This window comes from Corythoichthys intestinalis, chromosome 6 (assembly GCF_030265065.1).
Source record: "Corythoichthys intestinalis isolate RoL2023-P3 chromosome 6, ASM3026506v1, whole genome shotgun sequence".
Classification (NCBI taxonomy): Eukaryota; Metazoa; Chordata; class Actinopteri; order Syngnathiformes; family Syngnathidae; genus Corythoichthys; species Corythoichthys intestinalis.
Genome location: NC_080400.1, coordinates 24349454 through 24371647, shown reverse-complemented (window position 1 = coordinate 24371647; position 22194 = coordinate 24349454). Strand labels below are relative to the sequence as shown.

General features: G+C 39.3%; 1 protein-coding gene across 2 annotated transcripts; it reads right to left on the bottom strand.

Annotated features, from left to right (window-relative positions):
* Positions 1-1311: 1311 nt before the first annotated feature.
* six5 (SIX homeobox 5) lies at positions 1312-19569 on the bottom strand. 2 transcript variants are annotated; one of them, XM_057838537.1, is made up of 4 exons: positions 18801-19569; positions 10198-11203; positions 9759-10107; positions 1312-6411 (listed from the first exon to the last, which is right to left on the bottom strand). In XM_057838537.1, the coding sequence occupies exons 1-4, from the start codon at positions 19478-19480 to the stop codon at positions 5732-5734; spliced, it is 2715 nt and encodes a 904-aa protein (XP_057694520.1). In that variant the 5' UTR covers positions 19481-19569; the 3' UTR covers positions 1312-5731. The 2 variants fall into 2 exon arrangements, with proteins under 2 accessions (XP_057694520.1, XP_057694519.1); XM_057838536.1 differs by having other exon boundaries at positions 9759-11203; positions 18801-19568.
* Between the last annotated feature and the right edge of the window lie 2625 nt (positions 19570-22194).

The window sequence follows — 22194 nt, the reverse complement described above, 5'->3', positions numbered from 1 at the left end:
ATCACAGCTTAAAAATTAATTAATCTTAATTAATCGCAATTCAAACCATCTATAAAATATGCCATATTTTTCTGTAAATTACTGTTGTAATGGAAAGACACAAAACGGATATATAGTATTATATACATTCAACATACTGTACGTAATTACTGTATTTGTTTATAATAAATCAACAATAAATCAACAAGATGGCATTAACATTATTAACATTCTGTTAAAGCGATCCATGGATAGAAAGACTTGTAGTTCTTAAAAGATAAATGTTATTACAAGTTATAAAAATTTAATATTAAAACACCTCTTAATGTTTTCGTTTTAATAAAATTTGTAAAAATGTCAATCAAAAAATAAACTAGTAGCCCGCCATTGTTGATGTCAATAATTACTTACACAATGCTCATGGGTGCTGAAGCCTATAAAATCAGTCGCACCCAAGCGCCAGCACAGGGCGGCAAAACTCCATGAAACACAATTAACGTGGGCATTTCTCTGTACTGTCATTTAAATCTGTCTGAGCGGGGCATGTGCGTTAATTGCGTCAAATATTTTAACGTGAGTAATTTAAAAAATTTATTACCGCCCGTTAACGCGATAATTTTGACAGCCCTAATTAAAACCCCTCTTAATGTTTTCGTTTTAATAAAATTTGTAAAACTTTCAAAAAATAAACTAGTAGCTCGCCATTGTTGATGTCAATAATTACACAATGGTGCTGAAACCCATAAAATCAGTCGCACCCAAGCGCCAGCAGAGGGCGACAAAACACAAAAAAACACAAGTGACAAGTGCACATGACACTGTGCTGTCATTTTAATCTGTTTGAGCGGGGCATGTGCGTTAAATGCGTCAAATATTTTAACATGATTAATTTAAACTAGGGCTGTCAAAATTATCGCGTTCACGGGCGTTAATTAATTTTTTAAATTAATTACGTCAAAATATTTGACGCAATTAATGCAGATGACCCGCTCAGACAGATTTAAATGACAGTACAGTGAAACGCTCACGTGTTGTGTTTTATGGAGTTTTGCCGCCCTCTGCTGGCGCTTGGGTGGCACTGATTTTATAGGCTTCAGCACCCATGAGCATTGTGTAAGTAATTATTGACATCAACAATGGCGGGCTACTAGTTTATTTTTTGATTGAAAATTTTACAAATTTTATTAAAACGAAAACATTAAGAGGGGTTTTAATATAAAATTTCTATAAATTGTACTAACATTTTTCTTTTAAGAACTACAAGTCTTTCTATCTATGGATCGCTTTAACAGAATGTTAATAATGTTAATGCCATCTTGTTGATTTATTGTTATAATAAACAAATACAGTCCTTATGTACCGTATGTTGAATGTATATATGTATATGTATATAAATATGGCATATTTTATAGATGGTTTGAATTGCGATTAATTACGATTAATTAATTTTTAAGCTGTAATTAACTCGATTAAAAATTTTAATCGTTTGACAGCCCATATTTTTATGTAAATTATTGTTGTAATGGAAAGATAAGACACAACACGGATATATAGTATGATATACATTCAACATACTGTACATGATTACTGTATTTGTTTATTATAACAATAAATCAACAAGATGGCATTAACATTAACATTCTGTTAAAGCGATCCATGGATAGAAAGACTTGTAGTTCTTAAAAGATAAATGTTAGTACAAGTTATAGAAATTTTATATTAAAACCCCTCTTAATGTTTTCGTTTTAATAAAATTTGTAAAACTTTCAAAAAATAAACTAGTAGCTCGCCATTGTTGATGTCAATAATTACACAATGGTGCTGAAACCCATAAAATCAGTCGCACCCAAGCGCCAGCAGAGGGCGACAAAACAAAAAAACACAAGTGACAAGTGCACATGACACTGTGCTGTCATTTTAATCTGTTTGAGCGGGGCATGTGCGTTAAATGCGTCAAATATTTTAACGTGATTAATTTAAACAATTAATTACCGCCCGTTAACGCGATTGAAGTATTTTTTTTTTTTTACCTCTTTTAATACACTTCTACATGGGCACAATTAGTTGCACGAAGCACATCAAGACGGTACTCGATTTCTTGCCATGTTCGCTGTAGCATAGCCTCATAAATTTTGGCAATTGCATCAGTAATCCTTCGCTTAAGGTCAGTAATGTCCCTTATCTTTGTTCAATACACGATATCTTCATTTGGGCGATTCCCATGTCACTTCCTGTTCTGTAACTCAAAATAAACAGGAAGTGGCCCGTAAAATACCCTAAAATAAAACGGATGTAACTGAAAATCAACAGGTAAATGACCTTAAATAGCCCAAAATTACCTCAATGCCTGGCATTGGCTGCCACTGACCGCCATAGACGTTCAATCTGTTTGAAGTGGGAGGGATGGCAGCGAATGAACGAACGTTCATTCGCTGCCACCCTCCCAGTTCAAATGGATTGGACGTCTACTAGTGATAAACTCATTCCAATTCACAGAAGCTTGTTTTTATGTTTATTAGTTGTTTGTAGAATATTCTAAAATGATTGCCTGACCAATGTATCGATAATCGTTGTATCGCCATATCGTCAGATCAGCGTTATCGTGAGCTTTGTATCACAAATCGTATCGTGATGTACCAAGAGGTTCCCACTCCTAGCCCACAATGTGGTGGTGCACCATCCTGCTAAAAAATGATGGTTGGTTGAAGGTCATTCAGTTGTGTTGCCACATATTCAGTTAAAAGGTCAAGGTAAACTTTTGCAGAAGAGTCATTTGTGCTTCGTGCAACTAATGGTGCCCATGTAGAAGTGTATTAAAAGATGTAAAAAAAAAACTTCAATAAACGCTGAATACAATAGAAAAAATCTGAATAAAATATCTATTCAATTGCATTTTTAATACATTTTTGAAATGGTAAAGAGTAGGGGTGTAACGGTACACAAAAATCTCGGTTCGGTACGTACCTCGGTTTTGAGGTCACAATTCGGGTCATTTTCAGTACAGTAAGAAAACAAAATGCTAACTATAATGTGCTAGTTGTTTATTACACACCTTTGTGCTTTCAACAATACGAACATTAGCCTATACAAAGCTAGAATTCTGCTCAAAAAGTAGCGGGTTTTTAAAGATAATCCAACAACAATTTGCCTTTCAGACCCCGCGTATTGGTCAGCTTTCTTTCTGAAAGAAAGACGAAAAAAGAAGTCCTGTGCTAAAGAGAAAAGCAATCGCAATGACAAGGATTTTAACAAATAAAATGCCTCAAAGATTCTTTTTTTTCTTATGAACGGTTTTCAAAAGCTTTATTGGTGGATTTTCTCAAGTTAAAGCGCCACACAGAAATGAATCAATATAATTGTGTAAGCAGGATCTGTGTATTATTCTTATTATTTAATTACAGGTGTTGTAGCTCATTTCAATTTTTTTTTTTTATTTAAATGGTCTATTATTTATTTTATTATGTGTTTATATTTTACAAATGCGTTGTAGTATTCATTTTTATTGTATATTTTATAGAGATGTCCTGATCGATTGGCACCCGGATCAATCAGGTCCGATCACGTCATTTTCAAAGTATCGGAATCGGCAAAAAAATATCGGACATGCCTTTTTTTTTAATATATATCTAGATATATTTTTTAATTAAATCGTTTTCTAATTGTATTTAATGTTACAGACATAATGTGTTACATTCTTCCAGAGTGTTTAGTTTAAGCTTAAGGTAGGGTTATCAAATTTATCGCGTTAACGGCAAGAATTAATATTTTTTACATTTATCACGTTACAATATTTAACGTAATTAACGCATGAGCTGCACGACCCACTCACGCATTGTCGCGCTCAATCTATAATACCGCCGTTTTACCCATACAATATATAGAGAGATAAAAGGCAGCGTAAAATGAGTAGAGTGAATTTTGGCAGCCTTTGGAGCCTTTTGTTAAATGGCTAAAACCTTACAATCCCTCTACCAACAAATTGAATAATCGTGGGAAGCAATGTGGGAAAGAAAGGTAGACGTTGATCTTTTCCTTAACACCCTATGTTATTTCCCAACGCAGAGAAGATATATCAATTGGTACCACGACGCACAGTCATGGTTGCACTTCTCATCATGCATTTGGGCAGAAGTTAAATGGCTGCAGTATCATTTACTGAAAGTTCAACAAATACAATAGATGGCAAGATTTAGTCACAATATACAAAGTCACATTTATCATTTAAGAATTCCAAGTCTTTCTATCCGTGGACCCCTCTCACTGAAAGAATGTTAATAATGTAAATGCCATCTTGAGGATTTATTGTCATAATAAACAAATACAGTACTTATGTATTGTATGTTGAATGTATATATTCGTCCGAGTTTTATTCATTTTTTTCTTAATGCATTGCCAAAATGTATATGATCGGGAAAAATTATGGGGAATGATTGGAATTGAATCGGGAGCACACAAAAAAGCAATCAGATCGGGAAATATTGGGATCGGCAGATACTCAAACTAAAACGATCGGGAGCAAAAAGACATGATCGGAACAACCCTAATATTTTATGTTATGTAACTTTAGTTCCTATGTGAATATTAGTTCCTACTCGTTTTGTTGTGGTAGGAGGGTTTTGTATTGAACACGGGGCCGTGTTGGTTATTATTATAGCAGAGAAGACAGCAGTAAATCAACAAAGACAAGTCAACTGTGCCCCGATCTACCACTCAAGAGATCTGATGGACTCAAAAAGTGGGTTACGATTGCATATTAGTTTGAAAATCGACCGGATCCACCGTATTTTTACACGAGTGACTTCCGGTCTGCCTGATCCTAGCTACCGGTAGTAGTATTGACGGAGGAGGGTCTCGTCTCGCGTCAAATTATAAACTCTGCCGTTCTTTTCGCGTGCGTCATGCTGAGCCGCTTCTGGGACGCGTCTAACAGGCGCCCGCACCGCAACTGGTGTGCATTGGCTGATTGACTTTAACGCCCGCGTTTCACTCCGTTCTCGCAGCGGCCACGTTGTCGCGCCGTTGACGTTTCTGGGTTATACTGTCCTACCGTGTTGGTCCTCATTATAGTAGAGAAGACAGAGTAAATATAATCTACACAAAGAAACTGTAACCCGATCGACTCACAGCCTCGAAAAGTAAGGGTTACCTTACGCCAGAAACTCATTCAGTACGCCTCCGTTCCGAACTGAGTACCACGTACCGAAATGGTTCAATACAAATACATGTACCGTTACACCCTTAGTAAAGAGACTTTATGGACACCCTGTATAATCAATTTTGAGTTTGTACTTCATGGGTGATTAGAACTAAAGTGAAGCTCACTCTTTGAAAAGCGTTGCTCCAGAAACTCCAGAATTGTCCTTCAGCATAACAATGTTGACTTTGGTGTAACTTGTAAAGGATGGCTTAATGCTCACTGATTGTATGTGCGTTTCATTGCTTGCTGGTCTCTATGTACCCTGTAATTGACTAAAGGACCAATCTGTGGTGTAGCTTGAAGTCATCCGGAGCAAACTCTAGCTTCCACATGACAAGGAACAGGATAAGTAATATAAAATAGCTGGATGGATGTCGCGTGGTCTCTCTTAAAGCTGTAGAAGGTTCATCTTGTAAGTCCCAGCTGAGGCTGTGCTGGTTGTACATGAGTGAACAAGTCTAGAAACATACACTTACAGGCACCATATAGTTTGTTTCATTGTTTTTTGGGGCGGTTTGATTGTTTTTTTTTCAGAAATGGTAGGTAATCCACAGTCTACAAGCCTAGGTCATCATCCACCGGGACAGACTGAAGTTGAGTTAGAATCTTGGCGTCCCCACTTATCTCTTCCGGATGCTCCAGTGGGGAGCTGCTGTCCTGCTCTGAAGAAGGGCTACCCAGAAGCAACGCGTCCCCGCCCGGTAGACCCAACAAAGCCGGATCTACAGGTAGGTCCCCCTTCCCCCGCCCGTCAAACAAATTCAGACCAGCCGAAGTGGAGAGAGGCAGGGGGCTCCAGGCCGGCTGAGATAACTGGCTGCTAGGTGTCACCCCTCCTCCATACATGGGACTGAGGGTGAGCATGCTCTCCGGAGAGAGTGTGTGTGGTGTGGTAGGGGTGACTGATGGATCCAGCGTGGTCGGGGATGAAACCGATGATGTCTGGGTGGTTGCGCTCCCGGTTTCTGTGGTGTAAAACGGAGCGGGTGGATTGAGGAAATTCAGCGGAGATGTTGCAAGAACACTGGCGGGCTGCTCTGAGGTGGCTGAAAGCTGGGACGCTACAGGAACGTTTGAAGGCATGAGACCAAGGTTAACCCCGTTAGTGGGAAGGGTGGATGGGTCAGAAACTGGTTTCAGAGGCAAACTGGTGAGTTGAAAGCCAGCCGGAATGGTCAGAATCAGCTTGCCTTGCTGAACACTTAAATAGGGGCTTCCACCCAGGAGAAGGTTACCTATCAAAGCAATCAGAAATGGTTAACAACAATTTTGGATACCGACTATGCGAAATGATTAGCTACGCAACCTCGAGATCAGAGGTGGATAAAGCTGTCATTAAAGTGCCTGTGACACGAAAAAGTATGTTTATTTCATAATACATGCGGTATTTTATGCCCCTGAATGATATGGACCGCTTGGATGTGTGTGGAAGCGATCGCTATTTTTATTTAGTTTTTTTAATCCCGCGCCATGAAAATGAGTGACTTCCGGCTTCGGTCTTGCATTGAGGAGGAGGGCGCTGTGACGTGTACGGTAGAAGACGTCCTCTTCACGCTACAGTGTACTGTTGTGTATGAGGACGAAGGATTCAGCTGATTTTGCGGATCAATACGTTTATTTTTCGCATCACGCCAGCCAAACGGCTGCAGAAAAATCATTCTGTATGAGGGAGAGGCGTATGCGCCTTTTTGGAGTTTCAAAAGGTTCCCATTCACCGTTGATATTGGCTAAAACAAGCCCGACGACTACTGTGGGACCATTGGACTTAAGAGGAAGTGAGTAAACATCTTGTTTTGTGTTATGTCAAATATTAATACAGCTATTACAAAGTAAACACGACAAACTTCCTTTAAATAATGGACTACTTACGTTTGATCATTGATCGGCATGTAAAAAGCTCTCCAAATGCTCATTAGCAGCAGCACGTTAGCTGCACAACAACTCCAGCCACCCACCTCCGGGGAACGAACTGTAAATTGCTCTCCGCCGGGCGGTTTGCGGATCCGCGAAGACAATCGACAACCGGGTCGTCATGTCAAATAATCCAGGCTAGTTATGTGTGATTTTCCGCTTCGAAGACTTTGAAACATCACTCGGTTCGGGTTAGCATGTCAGCTAGCTGTCACGCCTCCTGGTTTGTTTACATTCTCCGAAGCCGGTGAAGGGAAATGACATATGTCCGATTTAGGTGTCATAAAATATCGTTCGGGAGGTGCGACAGTAAAGGTGAAGTCGACAGTTTTGACCATTATGGAGTAATTTTGCCATGTCGTCCTGAATAAATGCATTTTTATTATTTCATATTCCATTCAGCACAAGACTGTTATTTGTCATGACCATGCCATTTATTTAGCAATTGGGGAAAATACTTGGATAAAAATAATATCCTGTAAAAATATTGAAGTAAAGAGACAGAAACAATGACATTTTGCAGCTCTCTTCGTCGCGTTTTCCTCGTTGTGAATAGTTCCTCCTTGACGGGCTGACTGGTCCTTCTCAAGCCATTTATATAGCTATTGGGGAAAAATACTTGGATAAAAAGAATATCCTGTAAAAATATTGGAGTAGAGAGACTGAAACAATGACATTTTGCGGCTCTCTTCGTCGCGTTTTCCTCGTTCTGAATAATTCCCCCTCAATGGGCTGAAAAGTAAACCGATGAGCCCAGTCTACCGCTGACGTCATCCACCTGTTGGGGACGCTAAAGCCCTATAATGGTAGGCGTGGCTAACCGGCAGATTAAAAGACTAATTTCTTGTCATCTGTGCTTTGCTAAATTGGTGTATATAGTCGAATCGTCTCAAAATATGATTGTAATTCACATAATAATGCCATTTAAGACTTTTTTTCTCGTGTCGTATGCTCTTTAAAGGCCGCTGTGGTTTCAGGTTTTTGTTCTAACCATTACAGATCGGACAGTTTAACTAACTATATGACTGCAATCACCTGATTACCCTTGTAAAGAAATCAGATTGGTGAAAATGTCCTATTGATCGGTTAGAATGAAAACCCTTTTTGAAATACAGTGGGGCAAATAAGTATTTAGTCAACCACTAATTGTGCAAGTTCTCCCACTTGAAAATATTAGAGGCCTGTAATTGTCAACATGGGTGAACCTCAACCTTGAGAGACAAAATGTGAAAAAAAAACTGAAAATCACATTGTTTGATTTTTAATGAATTTATTTGCAAATCATGGTCGAAAATAAGTATTTGGTCAATACCAAAAGTTCATCTCAATACTTTGTTATGTACTCTTTGTTGGCAATAACGGCGGCCAAACGTTTTCTGTAACTCTTCACAAGCTTTTCACACACTGTTGCTGGTATTTTGGCCCATTCTTCCAAGCAGATCTCCTCTAGAGCAGTGATATTTTGGGGCTGTCGTTGGGCAACACGGACTTTCAACTCCCACCTCACCCCGTGGCGTCAAAATGATAACAAAAACGGTGAGCAAAAATCCCAGAACCACACGAGGGGACCTAGTGAATGACCTACAGAGAGCTGGGACCACAGTAACAAAGGCTACTATCAGTAAGACAATGCGCTGCCAGGGACTCAAATCCTGCACTGCCAGACGTGTCCCCCTGCTGAAGAAAGTACACATCCAGGCCCATCTGCGGTTCGCTAGAGAGCATTTGGATGATCCAGAAGAGGACTGGGAGAATGTGTTATGGTCAGATGAAACCAAAATATAACGTTTTGGTAGAAACACAGGTTCTCTTGTTTGGAGGAAAAAGAATACTGAATTGCACCATACCCACTGTGAAGCATGGGGGTGGAAACATCATGCTTTGGGGCTGTTTTTCTGCAAACGGGCCAGGACGACTGATCTGTGTAAAGGAAAGAATGAATGGGGCCATGTATCGAGAGATTTTGAGTGAAAATCTCCTACCATCAGCAAGGGCATTGAAGTTGAGATATGGCTGGGTCTTTCAGCATGACAATGATCCCAAACACACAGCCAGAGCAACAAACGAGTGGCTTCGTATGAAGAATTTCAAGGTCCTGGAGTGACCTAGCCAGTCTCCCCATAGAAAATCTGTGGAGTGAGTTGAAAGTCCGTGTTGCCCAACGACAGCCTCAAAACATCACTACTCTAGAGGAGATCTGCATGGAGGAATAGGCCAAAATACTAGCAACAGTGTGTGAAAAGCTTGTGAAGAGTTACAGAAAACGCCTGGCCGCCGTTAATGCCAACAAAGGGCACATAACAAAGTATTTAGATGAACTTTTGGTATTGACCAAATACTTATTTTCCACCATGATTTGCAAATAAATTCTTTAAAAATCAAACAACGTGATTTTCTTTTTTGTTTTCCCACGTTCTGTTTCTCGTGGTTGAGGTTTACCCATGTTGACAATTACAGGTCTCTCTAATATTTTCAAGTGGGAGAACTTGTACAATTAGTGGTTGACTAAATACTTATTTGCCCCACTGTAGTTTGTACTTTTCTGCTCTGAATAAATAGTACATGCACTGCAAAGTTAGAAGTATTAGAAATATTCAGGTGAAGTTTCAAGGCTAACCTATTTTGCCCTTGAACCTTTTCATGTGTAGTAGCTACTAAATTGTGAGTTCACCTTGAGGTGCAGAAGGAAGCTGAATGATCCCAGAGTTGAGCAGATGCATACCAGGGGACACACCGGTCGGGGGCACCACACTCTGAATGGGTCTCATTTGGTTTATCCTGAGAGGACTTTGATTTATCCCACCAGGAGCGGAAGCCAGGACCTGCATGGGAACTCCGGCTGAGGTCATGGACAGAGAGGGACTGGCAGGAACCACTTGGGGAAATGAGATGGTGCTCGATGTTTGGCTGGACGAGACCGGCACCAGCTGGGGCACGGATACTGGGACTAACTGTGCTGGTGCGGTGGCTTTCGCCTGCGGTACTGGAACCACATGTGTTGGCGAAGTGATGGAAATGACCTGTGGTATTTCGAGTTTAGAAGGCAAGGAGTTGTTGGTTTGGTTTCCCAACTGGTGCATCACTTGCTGTGGTAGAGGAGTAGTGGGTACCTGTGAGATAGACACCAGGGTTGTGGAAGCATCAGTCAAGGGTATAGAAGTATCTGGCTGTCTGCACGTAGACGGAATGCTTTGGAAGTTAATGGCCGGAGCTGTGAGTGGGGAAACCGGGACTAGTTGAGGACATTGGGACACCTGCCCTATGGAAGAGTGTTGAACCAGCTGGGACACTGGTATACCCTGGATGGAAGGGACAACCTGGGGCAAGGAGAACACCTGAGGAGTTGATTGAACGGAGTTGACGAGTGCGCTAGGAGGGTTTATCTGAGGTGAAGAACTGGCAAAGGCAACAAAGTCCCCCTGCTGATTTGGCAGGGACAAGGCAGAAGTGGAAATGGGCAAGGCTGCTGATGTTATGATGGCATCCTGGCACTGGGGAGATTGTGTAAGGGCCAGAGATGGATGGCTAGTTGGCAATAAAGTCGGCGAAGATGGAGACAAGGTTGAAGAGGAGCATGCGAGCTGGTTGCTTTCTTGTTTTATGTCTTCAGACACATTGATGAAATCTACTGCATTGTTACTGCGGCTCTTTGCTTGCGCGGGTAGAGTGATGACTGACGTCGGGTTGGAGATCGGTGAGGTGTTTGTGCTAAATACGACTGCTGGAAGACTGCTTGGTTTTGTGACAATGGGAGAGACCTGCTGATCGGCTTGCTGCGGAGCTCCCGGTTTGCCTAGAACCTGAGGTCCATTCAGTATCAAAGGTGAGCTTGCAACGGGACTCAGGGTGACTTTCTGGCAATCCCCCAAATTCAGCCCATTGATGATAACACCAGCACCAGTACCAGAGATGAGCGAATTGCCATTGAACAGTAACGGTTGAGAAGCTGCGAGGAAGCTGCTAGAGCCGTTGACGATGAGCTGACTTCCCTGGGCGCAGTTCACTGCTGAGAGTGAGATGATGGAGGCCTTGGAGGCGGCGGGCTCGTCCACTTTATCCGCTGTGTCGTTCATGTTGCTAGCCTCGTCCTCACTGCTGTGGTTTCCATCAGACTCACTGAAACACCACAGGAATAAACAATGTACTTTCAGAGAAATGTAATGTAAGACTGGATTTGCCCACAAGTGGTATAATTTGAATGTTTGCACGAGTTGCGATCTCAACTGTAACACTTTATGTATATAGTGCTCATTAGAGGCGTGCAAAATTTCCGATTCTTAGATTATTCGAGATTCGGCCGTGGAAGATTCAAGAACGATTCACAAATATCCAAATTCCGATTATTGAATTATACCAGGTAAAGCAGAAGTAAAACACAGTCAGCGTGGTCTTTGGGACACAATGAGGAACGGACCGAGAGTAAATATCATGTTGAACTTATGCCGCTAGATAAAAAAACAATCATACCTGACTGCGGCTGACAGCCGCTACAAACAACGCCCAGTTGCTAGTTGCTACAAACATAAGGCTACAGTAGATATCATATATATATGTAGAACTAGATGCAAAATGACAGACGACGTCGGTGTTAGAACATGTATCATTGAACAGAGATGCGAAATGACAGACTTTCCGGCGTGAGTAAACAGCCGCCATCTTAAAGCAGTAGACCTCTCTAGAAGGCTCTGTTGTAGTGAACCTAATTAACTTTTTATCTAAAATACTCCTAAATTGGCAGAATCTTGTCTTGAATCTGTCTTTAAATGATGAAATAGTTTTAAAACTTTGACAAAAGTAGACAGAAGGGAAATTATGGAATAACGGGAGCAATTTTAACAACTGTAACAGTTGATTCACAACATTAAATTAATTGAATGTAGTTTAAAGCTGCTGATACAGACTGGGGACTGGAGTTTTTTTATTTACTGTTATTTTTGTATATTTGTTTACTGTTATATATAAACTTGATACTGAAATAGTAGTTTGGTTTAGCCTGAGAGGATTTTTGAACAATTTTAGAACTAATGTACAAAACATAAAAATAAAAAAAAATCTTTAAAAAGGAGGAGGGTGCATCAATAATCGTTTTATAATCGAATCGGAGCCTCTGAATCAGAATCGAATCGTTAGGTGCCCAAAGATTCCCAGCTCTAGTGCTCATATTTCTAAAATCAATCAGGCCTATGGTACACTGAGCAAAGCAGCCAATCGAGACTGAACTGGACACTCTCAAACAAATTTTCCACAAGTAATGCTAACATAAGGAGGTCCTCAGACATTTTTTTGTTTGCTTTCAACTTTCACAAAAAATTATAATACAAAATTCTTTGTACATTTTTTGACCGCGCAAGACATTCCATCCATTTCAACTAAACTTTGAATATTGTATTAATTTTTAACTTAATTAATTCATAAAATCTGTATTAGTGTAGCCCCGATACCGATGCTAGTATCAGTATTGATCCGGTACTAGAATGACGTCATTGGTATCGGCGAGTACTAACTAAGAAATAAAAAGCCAGTATGGTGCAAAAAGGACTTTTGAGATCGTTTCCAACCAATGGGCCCCCTACCCAAGATGGCCGTCAACTACGCACGCCGCCATTAAAATTATTAGCACTTGTTGCCCTTCTCAAGATGATGATAAATGTTCCAATTGTATGGCATCCAATCACCCTTCAGCTGTGGATTTAAATGACTTTATCACCGGTTGACGTCCAATCCATTTGAAGTAGGAGGGTAAAAACAAATGAACGTTCGTAAATTCACTGCCCACTTCAAATTGATTGAACGTCTAGCCCTGTCAGTGGCAGACAATGAGTTCATCAGTGTCTAATCAAGCCATGATAGTAATTACTCTACATTCAAGTATGCAGTTTCAGGGAAAAAAATAAATAATACCAAATACAGTAGCTCCTGTGGCCGATTCCACACAGTATTTTCAACACTTATAGAGATAAAATTAATGAATGACAATTCAGACCATGTGGACATTACATTTTTGGATCTTGCAAGTCACACTTTTATAACAACTGTTAATATTTGACCAAAAATGTGACATATGTGGACACCAGGTTTGTTTTTTTGTTTTTTTTGTTTAGTTACCAAAAATAATTACTTGCCCTATAAATGGTTAAAGAAAATTTTACTTCTACATCTGAAAAAATATGTACTTGTCAAAACTTAGGGGTTCAGCTATCGATTATTTTAGTAGTCGATTAATCGGTGAACTAGTTAATTTGAATAATCGAGTAATCGAATAAGGAACATAAAAAATTAAAATACCTGAGCTGAGCCACAAACGGTATAAAAAATAAATAAATAAATGAGGATCTAAGTACAACAAAAAAACAATTGGCTAACTTACATAGCAAAGGTCCCCTAGCTTAAATGATAATAAAATGCTAAGTTTTTTTTTTTTTTTTTTTTTACAATGCTCTGAACAAATGGTTCAAAAACGTGTGAAATGAATTATGTCATTTTCACTGTTGCCCCTTGAGGGCAGTGTATTAACCCAAATCATTACAACTAAATGCAAACACTTTCAAAACAAACCATTACACGGTGCGGCGGCGCTCAAACGTTTAGCTGAACTTTACACAAAAAAAAAAAGACCAGTCAGCTCAGTGCAACATTTGCAACACAACTATATCATGCAAAGGTAGCTGCACGACAAGTATGATTAAACCCCTCCGGCTTCATGGAATACAAGTGCCGAGTAGCATAGCTGAGTGCCGCGCCGGTCCTCTAACCAGTCAGAGAGGTAAGTAAAACAATAAATTACGTCCGTCTTCTTCTGTTCCCGAGATCTGACCCCGGATTAAGCAGTAGATGATGGATGGATGAAAAATAGTACGAGAATAAGTCGTATTATTACGTCGGGCTGTGGTCGATATATAGAACTAGGTGCGAAATGACAGAGTCGGCAGCGTTAGCACATGTATAGAGGACGAGATGTGAAATGACAGACTTGCTGGCGTTAGCAAACAGCCGCCATCTTAAAGCAGTAGATGCTTCCGTTAAAATCAACAGTATTAAAAGATCTTCAAATTACAATCAATAGAAGAATTTATACTAATGCTTCGTCGTGGCTTCCAGCTAAGGTACATGTATGGCAAAAGAATATGTGTAAATTTTTTCTCCGTGAGCTTTTGAAAAAGAAACATCTTTGTGAAAGTGCACTCCTGTGAAAGAAACTTCATCACATTCAAGTTCAAAGACTAATATTTATATACAGGTTAAAAATAGCCCTGTGAGAAGTTTATATAATTCATAAATTTCCTATTAATTGAATTAATGATAAATAATAATAACAAATAATAAAAAAAATTTTTTAATCCATATGATTTAAAAAAATCATCCAGAAGTTTTTTTTTTGTATTTTTTTTTACCCTGACCCTCTTAAAAGAATTGGAATCAAGAATCGTCCAGAACCGGAATCGAAACATGGAATCGTAATCGGAACAAACGATGCCCAACCCTAGCTAAGACTGATAAGTATTATCATACAAAAGACTAAGATTAAGACGAAATTTAAAAGGGCTGCCAATAACAACGCTGCTATGAAGGAAATATTCAAACTAGGAACTATTTTCTCCACTAGAGGGCACTCGTGCTCTTTGGACGAATAATGCTTGATTTCTGCCTTTTTTTTTCTCTCACTGGAATTCAATTAGTTTTTTTTATTTTATTTATTTATTTTTGCTTACCATGGTTATGTAATGGGTTATTGTGCATTATCATTATAACAACAATTCATATATAGATAAGTTCGTGCTGAGAGGGGAAAAAAAATTGTTTAAAAATAAATAAATAAATAAATAAATTAGGGCTGTCAAAATTATCGCTTTAACGGTTTTTAATTTTTTTTTAATTAATCACGTTAAAATATTTGACGCAATTAACGCACATGCCCCGCTCAAACAGATTAAAATGACAGTACAGTGTAATACCCGGTTGTTACTTGTTTTTTGGTGTTTGGCGCCCTCTGCTGGCGCTTGGGTCCAACTGATTTTATGGGTTAGTACCATGAGTGAGTATGGTGTAATTATTGACATCAACAATGGCAAGCTACTAGTTTATTTTTTTATTGAAAATTTTACAAATTTTAATAAAACGAAAACATTAAGAGGGGTTTTAATATAAAATTTCTATAACTTGTACTAACATTTATCTTTTAAGAACTACAAGTCTTTCTATCCATGGATCACTTTAAGTCTTAAAGTGATCCATGGAAAGACTTGTAGTTCAAGATGGCATTAACATTATTAACATTCTCTTAAAGTTTAAGAGAATGTTAATAATGTTAATGCCATCTTGTTGATTTATTGGTATAATAAACAAATACAGTACTTATGTACCGTATGTTGAATGTATAAATCCGTCTTGTGTCTTATCTTTCCATTCCAACAATAATTTACAAAAGAATATGGCATATTTTACAGATGGTTTGAATTGTGATTAATTACGATTTATTAATTTTTAAGCTGTAATTAACTCGATTAAAAATTTTAATCGTTTGGCAGCCCTAAAATAAATAAATAAGCAGTTACAATCATAAGCGGAGTTTAAGGAGGGGCCAGGTGACCGAAAAGTGTCATTGCATGTAATTGACTTTCCTATTTGCATGTAATTGACTTTCCTATATATGAATCTATAATGAAGAATTTTCTGGTAAAATATTGTCTATAAAAGTTGTAAAGTAATACAACAAACAACAAAAATGAATGAAATGAACAAAAAAAGATAATGGGTCAAAATTATTTTTCGAACGGATCATGTGACTATTGTGAAGATATGAGCAAATCGTATCTGCGTGTTTGATTAGTAATGTCGAGCTCAAGACAGCTGATAAAAAGCCCGCCAGTGGACAGTTAATGTTGAAACTTGATGCCTCTCTTCTGTTCTGTAACTAAAGATCTGTCAGTAAAAAACGTCAACTCCTTCAGTCCCAAAGCTGTTGTGGTGGAGAATAAGCCCTCTTTTACATTCAGTTGGGCTCTCAATGTTATCCAAAGGTTCTAAATAAACAAGTAACATTGTAAACATACGTACATGTTCAACACGAATATGGCGTAAATTAATGCTTAACTACACGGCGAAGACGTAAACAATGAGAGAGCGGCGTGCAGTTGTTGTGTGCAGCTAACATGGTAGGTGTCTGAGGAGAACGTTTCTACATGTCCGTCCATAATCAAACGTAAGTAGTAAATATTCCTTAATTTAAAGAAAGTTTGTAGTGTTTACTTTGTAACTGCTGGATTCGCGGCCATTTTTAACACAAAGTCGCAATTTCTGATGGAGTGCAAAATTTGACAGAACACCGGCGGGCGTACCATATTCAATGGATGATGATCTTGGCGAAGTAGTATAGCTGTCATAAGTAAGTAAGTAAAAAATAATAATAATAAGAAGAAGAAGTACTGGTGCACGATAATTATCGGTCCGATAATTATCGGTCCGATAATAGGAATTATGACGTCATCCCGATAAATCCAATAATGTTTATAATAGGACCGATAATATGTACTGTTCTGGCTTTACAGTTTCTAGTATGGGAAATCAGTTGACCATTTGCGGGCCATTGCGCCCACCTGCAGGTCAGAATAATTCACTGCATCTATTTTTTTTGTTACAGTAGTTTGGTTCAATCACTTACACATTGCGGTGTCTAGCGGGAGCATTGACAGTTGTGAATGCTTTCTGTTACGTTTCCACCTCGGAAATATATGTAAGTATTTTATGTTTACTATAAAATATGGATGTGCAATATATGTTTACTTCTGTGGTGAAGGGTCATATGTACAGAACTTCATAAGTTGTGTTATCGAAGCCAGCCAATGCTTTAGTAGCTCAAGCTAGCGTGCTATGCTATACATATAATAGTTGTGTATTAGAGGCGTGCGAAATTTCCGATTCTTAGATTATTCGCGATTCGGCCGTGGAAGATTCCAGAACGATTCACAAATATCCAAATTCCAATTATTGAATTATACCAGGTAAAGCGGAAGTAAAACACATTCAGCGCGGTCTTTGGGACGCAATGAGGAACGGACCGAGAGTAAATATCATGTTCAACTCATGCCACTAGATAAAAAAAAACAATCATACCTGACTGCGGCTGACAGCCGCTACAAAGAACGCCCAGTTGCTAATTGGTACAAACTTACGGATACAGTAGATATCATATATATGTAGAACTAGATGCAAAATGACAGACGACGTCGGTGTTAGATCATTGAACAGAGATGCGAAATGACAGACTTTCCGGCGTAAGTAAACAGCCGCCATCTTAAAGCAGTAGACCTCTCTAGAAGGCTCTGTTGTAGCGAACCTAATTAACTTTTTATCTAAATTGGCAGAATCTTGTCTTGAATCCATCTTTAAATGATGAAATAGTTTTAAAACTTGGACAAAAGTAGAGAGAAGGGAAATTATGGAATAACGGGAGCAATTTTAACAACTGTAATGGCTGACTCACAACAAATTAATTGAATGTAGTTTAAAGCTGCTGATACAGAATGGGGACTGGAGTTTTTTATTTACTGTTATTTTTGCATATTTGTTTACTGTTGTATGTTAACTTGATACTGAAATTGTAGTTTGGTCTAGCCTGAGAGGATTTTTTAACAATTTTGAGACTAATGTACAAAACATTTAAAAAAAAAAAAAAAAAAAGAGGGGGGTGCATCAATAATCGTTTTATAATCGAATCGGAGCCTTTGAATTGTAATCGTAATGGAATCGTTAGGTGCCCAAAGATTCCCAGCTCTATTGTGTATATAAGTTTATTGTGCAGTTTGTTGTATGTTGAGTATTGAATATGTGTATTTTTCTGTTGTACTTTCACACTATTAAAATGAGTGTCTTCCCATAAAAGCAAGGAAAGACCAAGCCTTGTGGTTTATGGAAGTGCATTCATTCTTAGCTGGCTGTCGGGCATTGCAGAAGTGAACTGCACTGTTTTGTTCATGTCATTATGAAAAATCTGATGAGATCAAAGGCAAATCTATGTTGAATCCACCACTATTTTTTTAAACCTCCAGGTGTTCAAAAACTCAGGTTATACATTTAAAAAATTATATATTTATTATCGGTTATTGGTATCGGCTTTGAGGAGCAGGAAGTTATCGATATCGGTATCGGTTTAAAAAAAAAATGGATATCGTGCACCTCTAGTCATAAGCAGCCTGATTTAGAATTCCCCTCAAAAATGATGGGAAAGAAAAAAACACTAATTTTCAATGTATTATTATAAATATTCTTGTAAGATAATTTTATTGCTGACACTGCGTTTCGGGGTCATCAACATGTTGTGCCCCCCCTTGCCCCAAAAGTCAAACTCTGCCTTTGGTTACAATGTTACTCATTACTTGAGTATTCTTTTCACTGGGTAATTTTTTTACTTGTAGTCCATTTTTTGCTTGAGTAATATTATTTTGAAGTAACGCTACTCTTGAGTACACTTTTGGGCTACTTTACCCACTTCTGCTTATTACCGTGCAACATGCGGGTGCCAGTCGGTGTGAAAGATGTCTTTTTAGGACACTCGAGCCACTACGCTTCTCACATTTCATAACAAAGCAACACGCTGTGCTGTCACCTCCTATATAACGCGGCTTCTATCGACTTTTGACTTTCTTTTGTCTTTGTTTACACACGCGAGAAATGCAGGTCAACTAAAGAAAGGCTTATTAGACGGGCGTTTTCTTGCCTTTTGCAGTGTGTTCCAGGTGGGGTCCTGTCCCTCTGCCTCCGATTCTTGAACCAGTTGCTGACCTGCGTGAGGGACAGCCCGGTGACTTTGGCCAGGTTCTTCTTCTCGTCCGGCGTGGGGTACCTGTTGCTCTTGTAGCATTCTTTGAGGGCGTTGCGGGACTTCTCTTTAAAGCAGTAGACCGTTTCCTCGCCGTCCCAGATGGTCTTGGGCAAAGGAAACTTTTTCCTGAGCCGGTACTTGTCCACGGCGCCCAGGCTCCGGCCGCGGGACCTCTCCGCCTCCTTGTAGCGAGCTCTCAGGTAGAGGTCCTGGAGGAAGACGTGGTTGGACGGCTGGAAGTCGTGGCTCTCCAGCAACGCGTAAAGCTCTTTGAAATGCTCCTTGTGGAACGCCACTAAGGCCTGGGCCTTCAGCAGGGTCTCGTTGCCACGTAGCAGCTCGGACGAGGGATGGATGGTGGAGAGGAATCTCCACAGGCGATCCACATTGCCCGCTTGCAGGAGGGCCTCGCACAGACACGAGACCTGCTCCGTGGAAAAACTCACCGCGGATAGCTGGAAAGTTTGGAGCAGGCGTTCGGCTACTTGCTCCGCGTCTTTCTCGTCCTCCACGGAGGCGGGCTCTTCAGTGCTATTGCCATTTTGTTCCGTGGAGTCCGGAGACAAGGAAGCCATTTTTTTGCTTGAACTTTTCCCCCCCTTCCTCCTCCTCCGCCTCCTCCTCGCTCCCCTTTCTGTCCTGCGCCAGCGGAGTCGAATGTGACAACGAGGACGCGCCCATTTTCGCCTCTCAGCAACAGCCCGTAAAAAGTTAGCAAATGTATTTGTAAAAATTATTTAGCCACCTTCTGTTTTAGTTTTATTCGCTGAGGGTGCGTTTGTAAAACCGCATGTGTTTGTTCCTGTTTTTTTAAAGGAAAAAATACCCACGACACTAATTATTTTCACTTTTTCTGTTTTTTTTTTTTTTTTTCTTTCTAATAAAATAACATATTAAAATAATTTGCCTTTTTGTTGGGTCTTTTTAAAGCCCTGGCAGAAAAATACGTTAATAATTCTTGCCTAAATATTATTTAGTATAGTAAAAGTAAACTATTGTTTGCTCACGGTAAAGTTGGGTTTAGCGCACCGTCGTGTTACATTTATGTTTTGATTGGCTAGAAATGTGTCAATCTGTGGGATAATAGGCGGGTTCGCATTGTACTTCCGCCATGTTTTAAACGTCATTGGTGAAAAGAGTTACACCTGGATCTGATTGGTTGTCAGAAGAAGGATGGGCGGAGAAATAGAAGCCGGAATTGTCATTAGTTTTTTTTTTTTTAATATGCTGAGCTGGCTTCAGTCCAAACTAATTGATCTTTCAACGTGGACGGTAGAATCTATTAAGTTTGGTGTGTCTGGCAAAAATGAGGATTTGGTTTTTGTTGTTAATGTGATTTTACTCCTTGGAAAATTCTTCATTCACAAATGCAGGTACTTTAAAACAAGACCTTGTTTTAAACATTGGATGAATGAGTTTCACATATGGTATAGATCTCTGAAATTGATCAAGCAGCAAAAAGCTCTCAATTTGGTTTCATTGTTTGAGAAAGTTAATATTTCTTTGTAAAGCCCTGTGTTCGAGTATGTGTTTGTGCGGGTGTGTGGGTGTGTGTATGTTGTATAGTGACGCGTGTGTATGAATACAAACATGGCAAACAAGTAGAAATGTGTATATTATGATGGAGAGTGTTATTTTTGGTTTCTTGTTAGAATGTTGAAAATGTGTGAGCCCGTTTTTGTTTGTAAATGTATATAAATGTGTAAATAAATACAAAAAATAGAAATAGTTGGGGGTTTTTTTCTTTGGAATTGTCATCAGTATATGAAGGGGGAAATGCTTTAAAACTGTGAAATTGTTGAGGAGCTGGACTTGGCTAGTAGACCCTAGTCTTTTTCTTTTACCATTATTTATTTTGTATATATTTTTTTTTTCTTCTTTCCTCCATTTCTCTTTTCTTTTTTTATGTGATTGTAATTTTAGATATTATGTACATGATTATGCTCTAGGCTTGTCTGTTACTTTTAAAGTTGTTTAACATTGTACCATGCCACTTATGTTGTAATGTTTGTTGTTGTTTGTCAATAAAAAAAAGTAGGCATGACGAGTGACATAACTAATACAAACAAATTCATCGTTATGAAAAGCAAATGTGATTTAAGTTCATAAATTGACAAAACCTCTCCCGTAACCACTAAAAAGTGTCACTTAAACGATTCCATTCTGTGTATGTCTTAACTTTGTCGAGATAGCTCGAGATATACTGTTTACGTTCGGCCATTTCGTTAGTTTTACAATATTTGAATATCTCTTTCTATTGTAGCTATTTCATCAGGCGGGTTTAGGCCTAGAGACGGCTAGATTTACTGTAGATGTCTAAAAGTTGAGTCGGCGGCGTTAGGAACTACGGCCGTCTTACGTCGGGAAACTCCTCCGGCGTGCTCTGCAGTGGACCTAAGATGAGCAGTGTTGGGAGAAACGCCGTTATAAATAACGCCATTACGTAACGGCGTTATTTTTTCAGTAACGGGGTAATCTAACTAATTACTTTTTCCACCATTACAACGCCGTTACCGTTACTGACGGTCAAAAGTGGTGCGTTACTTACTCTGAATAAATTGAAGAAACTACCAGCCGTGTCGAGTCGACTCTCTGCTCTGTTGATTTGTCATCCAAGACTTGGGGTGCGTTCAGGTTCGAGAATAGCGCACATACTTCTGACTCCAAGCTGTTTGTCCCTGCTCATTCAATTAGACAATGCTTTCCAAAGTTTTGTAACGTTTCTTTATTTGCTACACGTGATGCTAGCCTCGTTCCCATCTCCCACTGTCAGCCAGCAATAATTCTGCTTCCATCTTGAGGACGGCAGACGCTTTGAAGGTGACGTGAATAGTCGGGAAACGAGCCTACCTGAATGCACCCCCTCGAGAGATGCGATGGAAGTGATTGTGATTGGCTTAGGGTTAGAGTCATGTGTCGTGATAAGCCAATCAGAGCCGGTGATCTCACAAGCAAACCGGAACAGCGCGTGCGGCAAACACACACACGCAAAACAGATGCACAGGGTCAGGATGGCAGAGCATTCAGAAGAAAAATTGTCCTTCAAGAGGTGGAGATATAGACACTATTTCAAGTTTGTCGAAATTAAAGGAAAGAACCTGCATGTATTGTGTAATTTATGTCCCGGAGCAAAGCTTTTGTCGACATCTGTGGTAAGCAATTCAAATCTGCTGAAGCACCTAACAAGTTAACGACCTGTCTGTTCTTCTCTATTCCACTGACTCGAATACTGCTGAGAAAATTTCAAATTCTTTGACATACAACAAGTTCTTTTTAAAGTAACGGAAAT

Bases quoted from the DNA above. Each gene is read 5' to 3' on its own strand.
- six5 (XM_057838536.1), bottom strand. From the start codon at position 19,480: ATGGCTTCCTTGTCTCCGGACTCCACGGAACAAAATGGCAATAGCACT. The intron at 11,204-18,800 runs GCAAGAAAACGC...GTGGTGTTTCAG, and splicing joins CCTGGAACACACTGCAAAAG to TGAGTCTGATGGAAACCACA. The intron at 6,412-9,758 runs GTGAACTCACAA...TTGCTTTGATAG, and splicing joins GCTTCCTTCTGCACCTCAAG to GTAACCTTCTCCTGGGTGGA.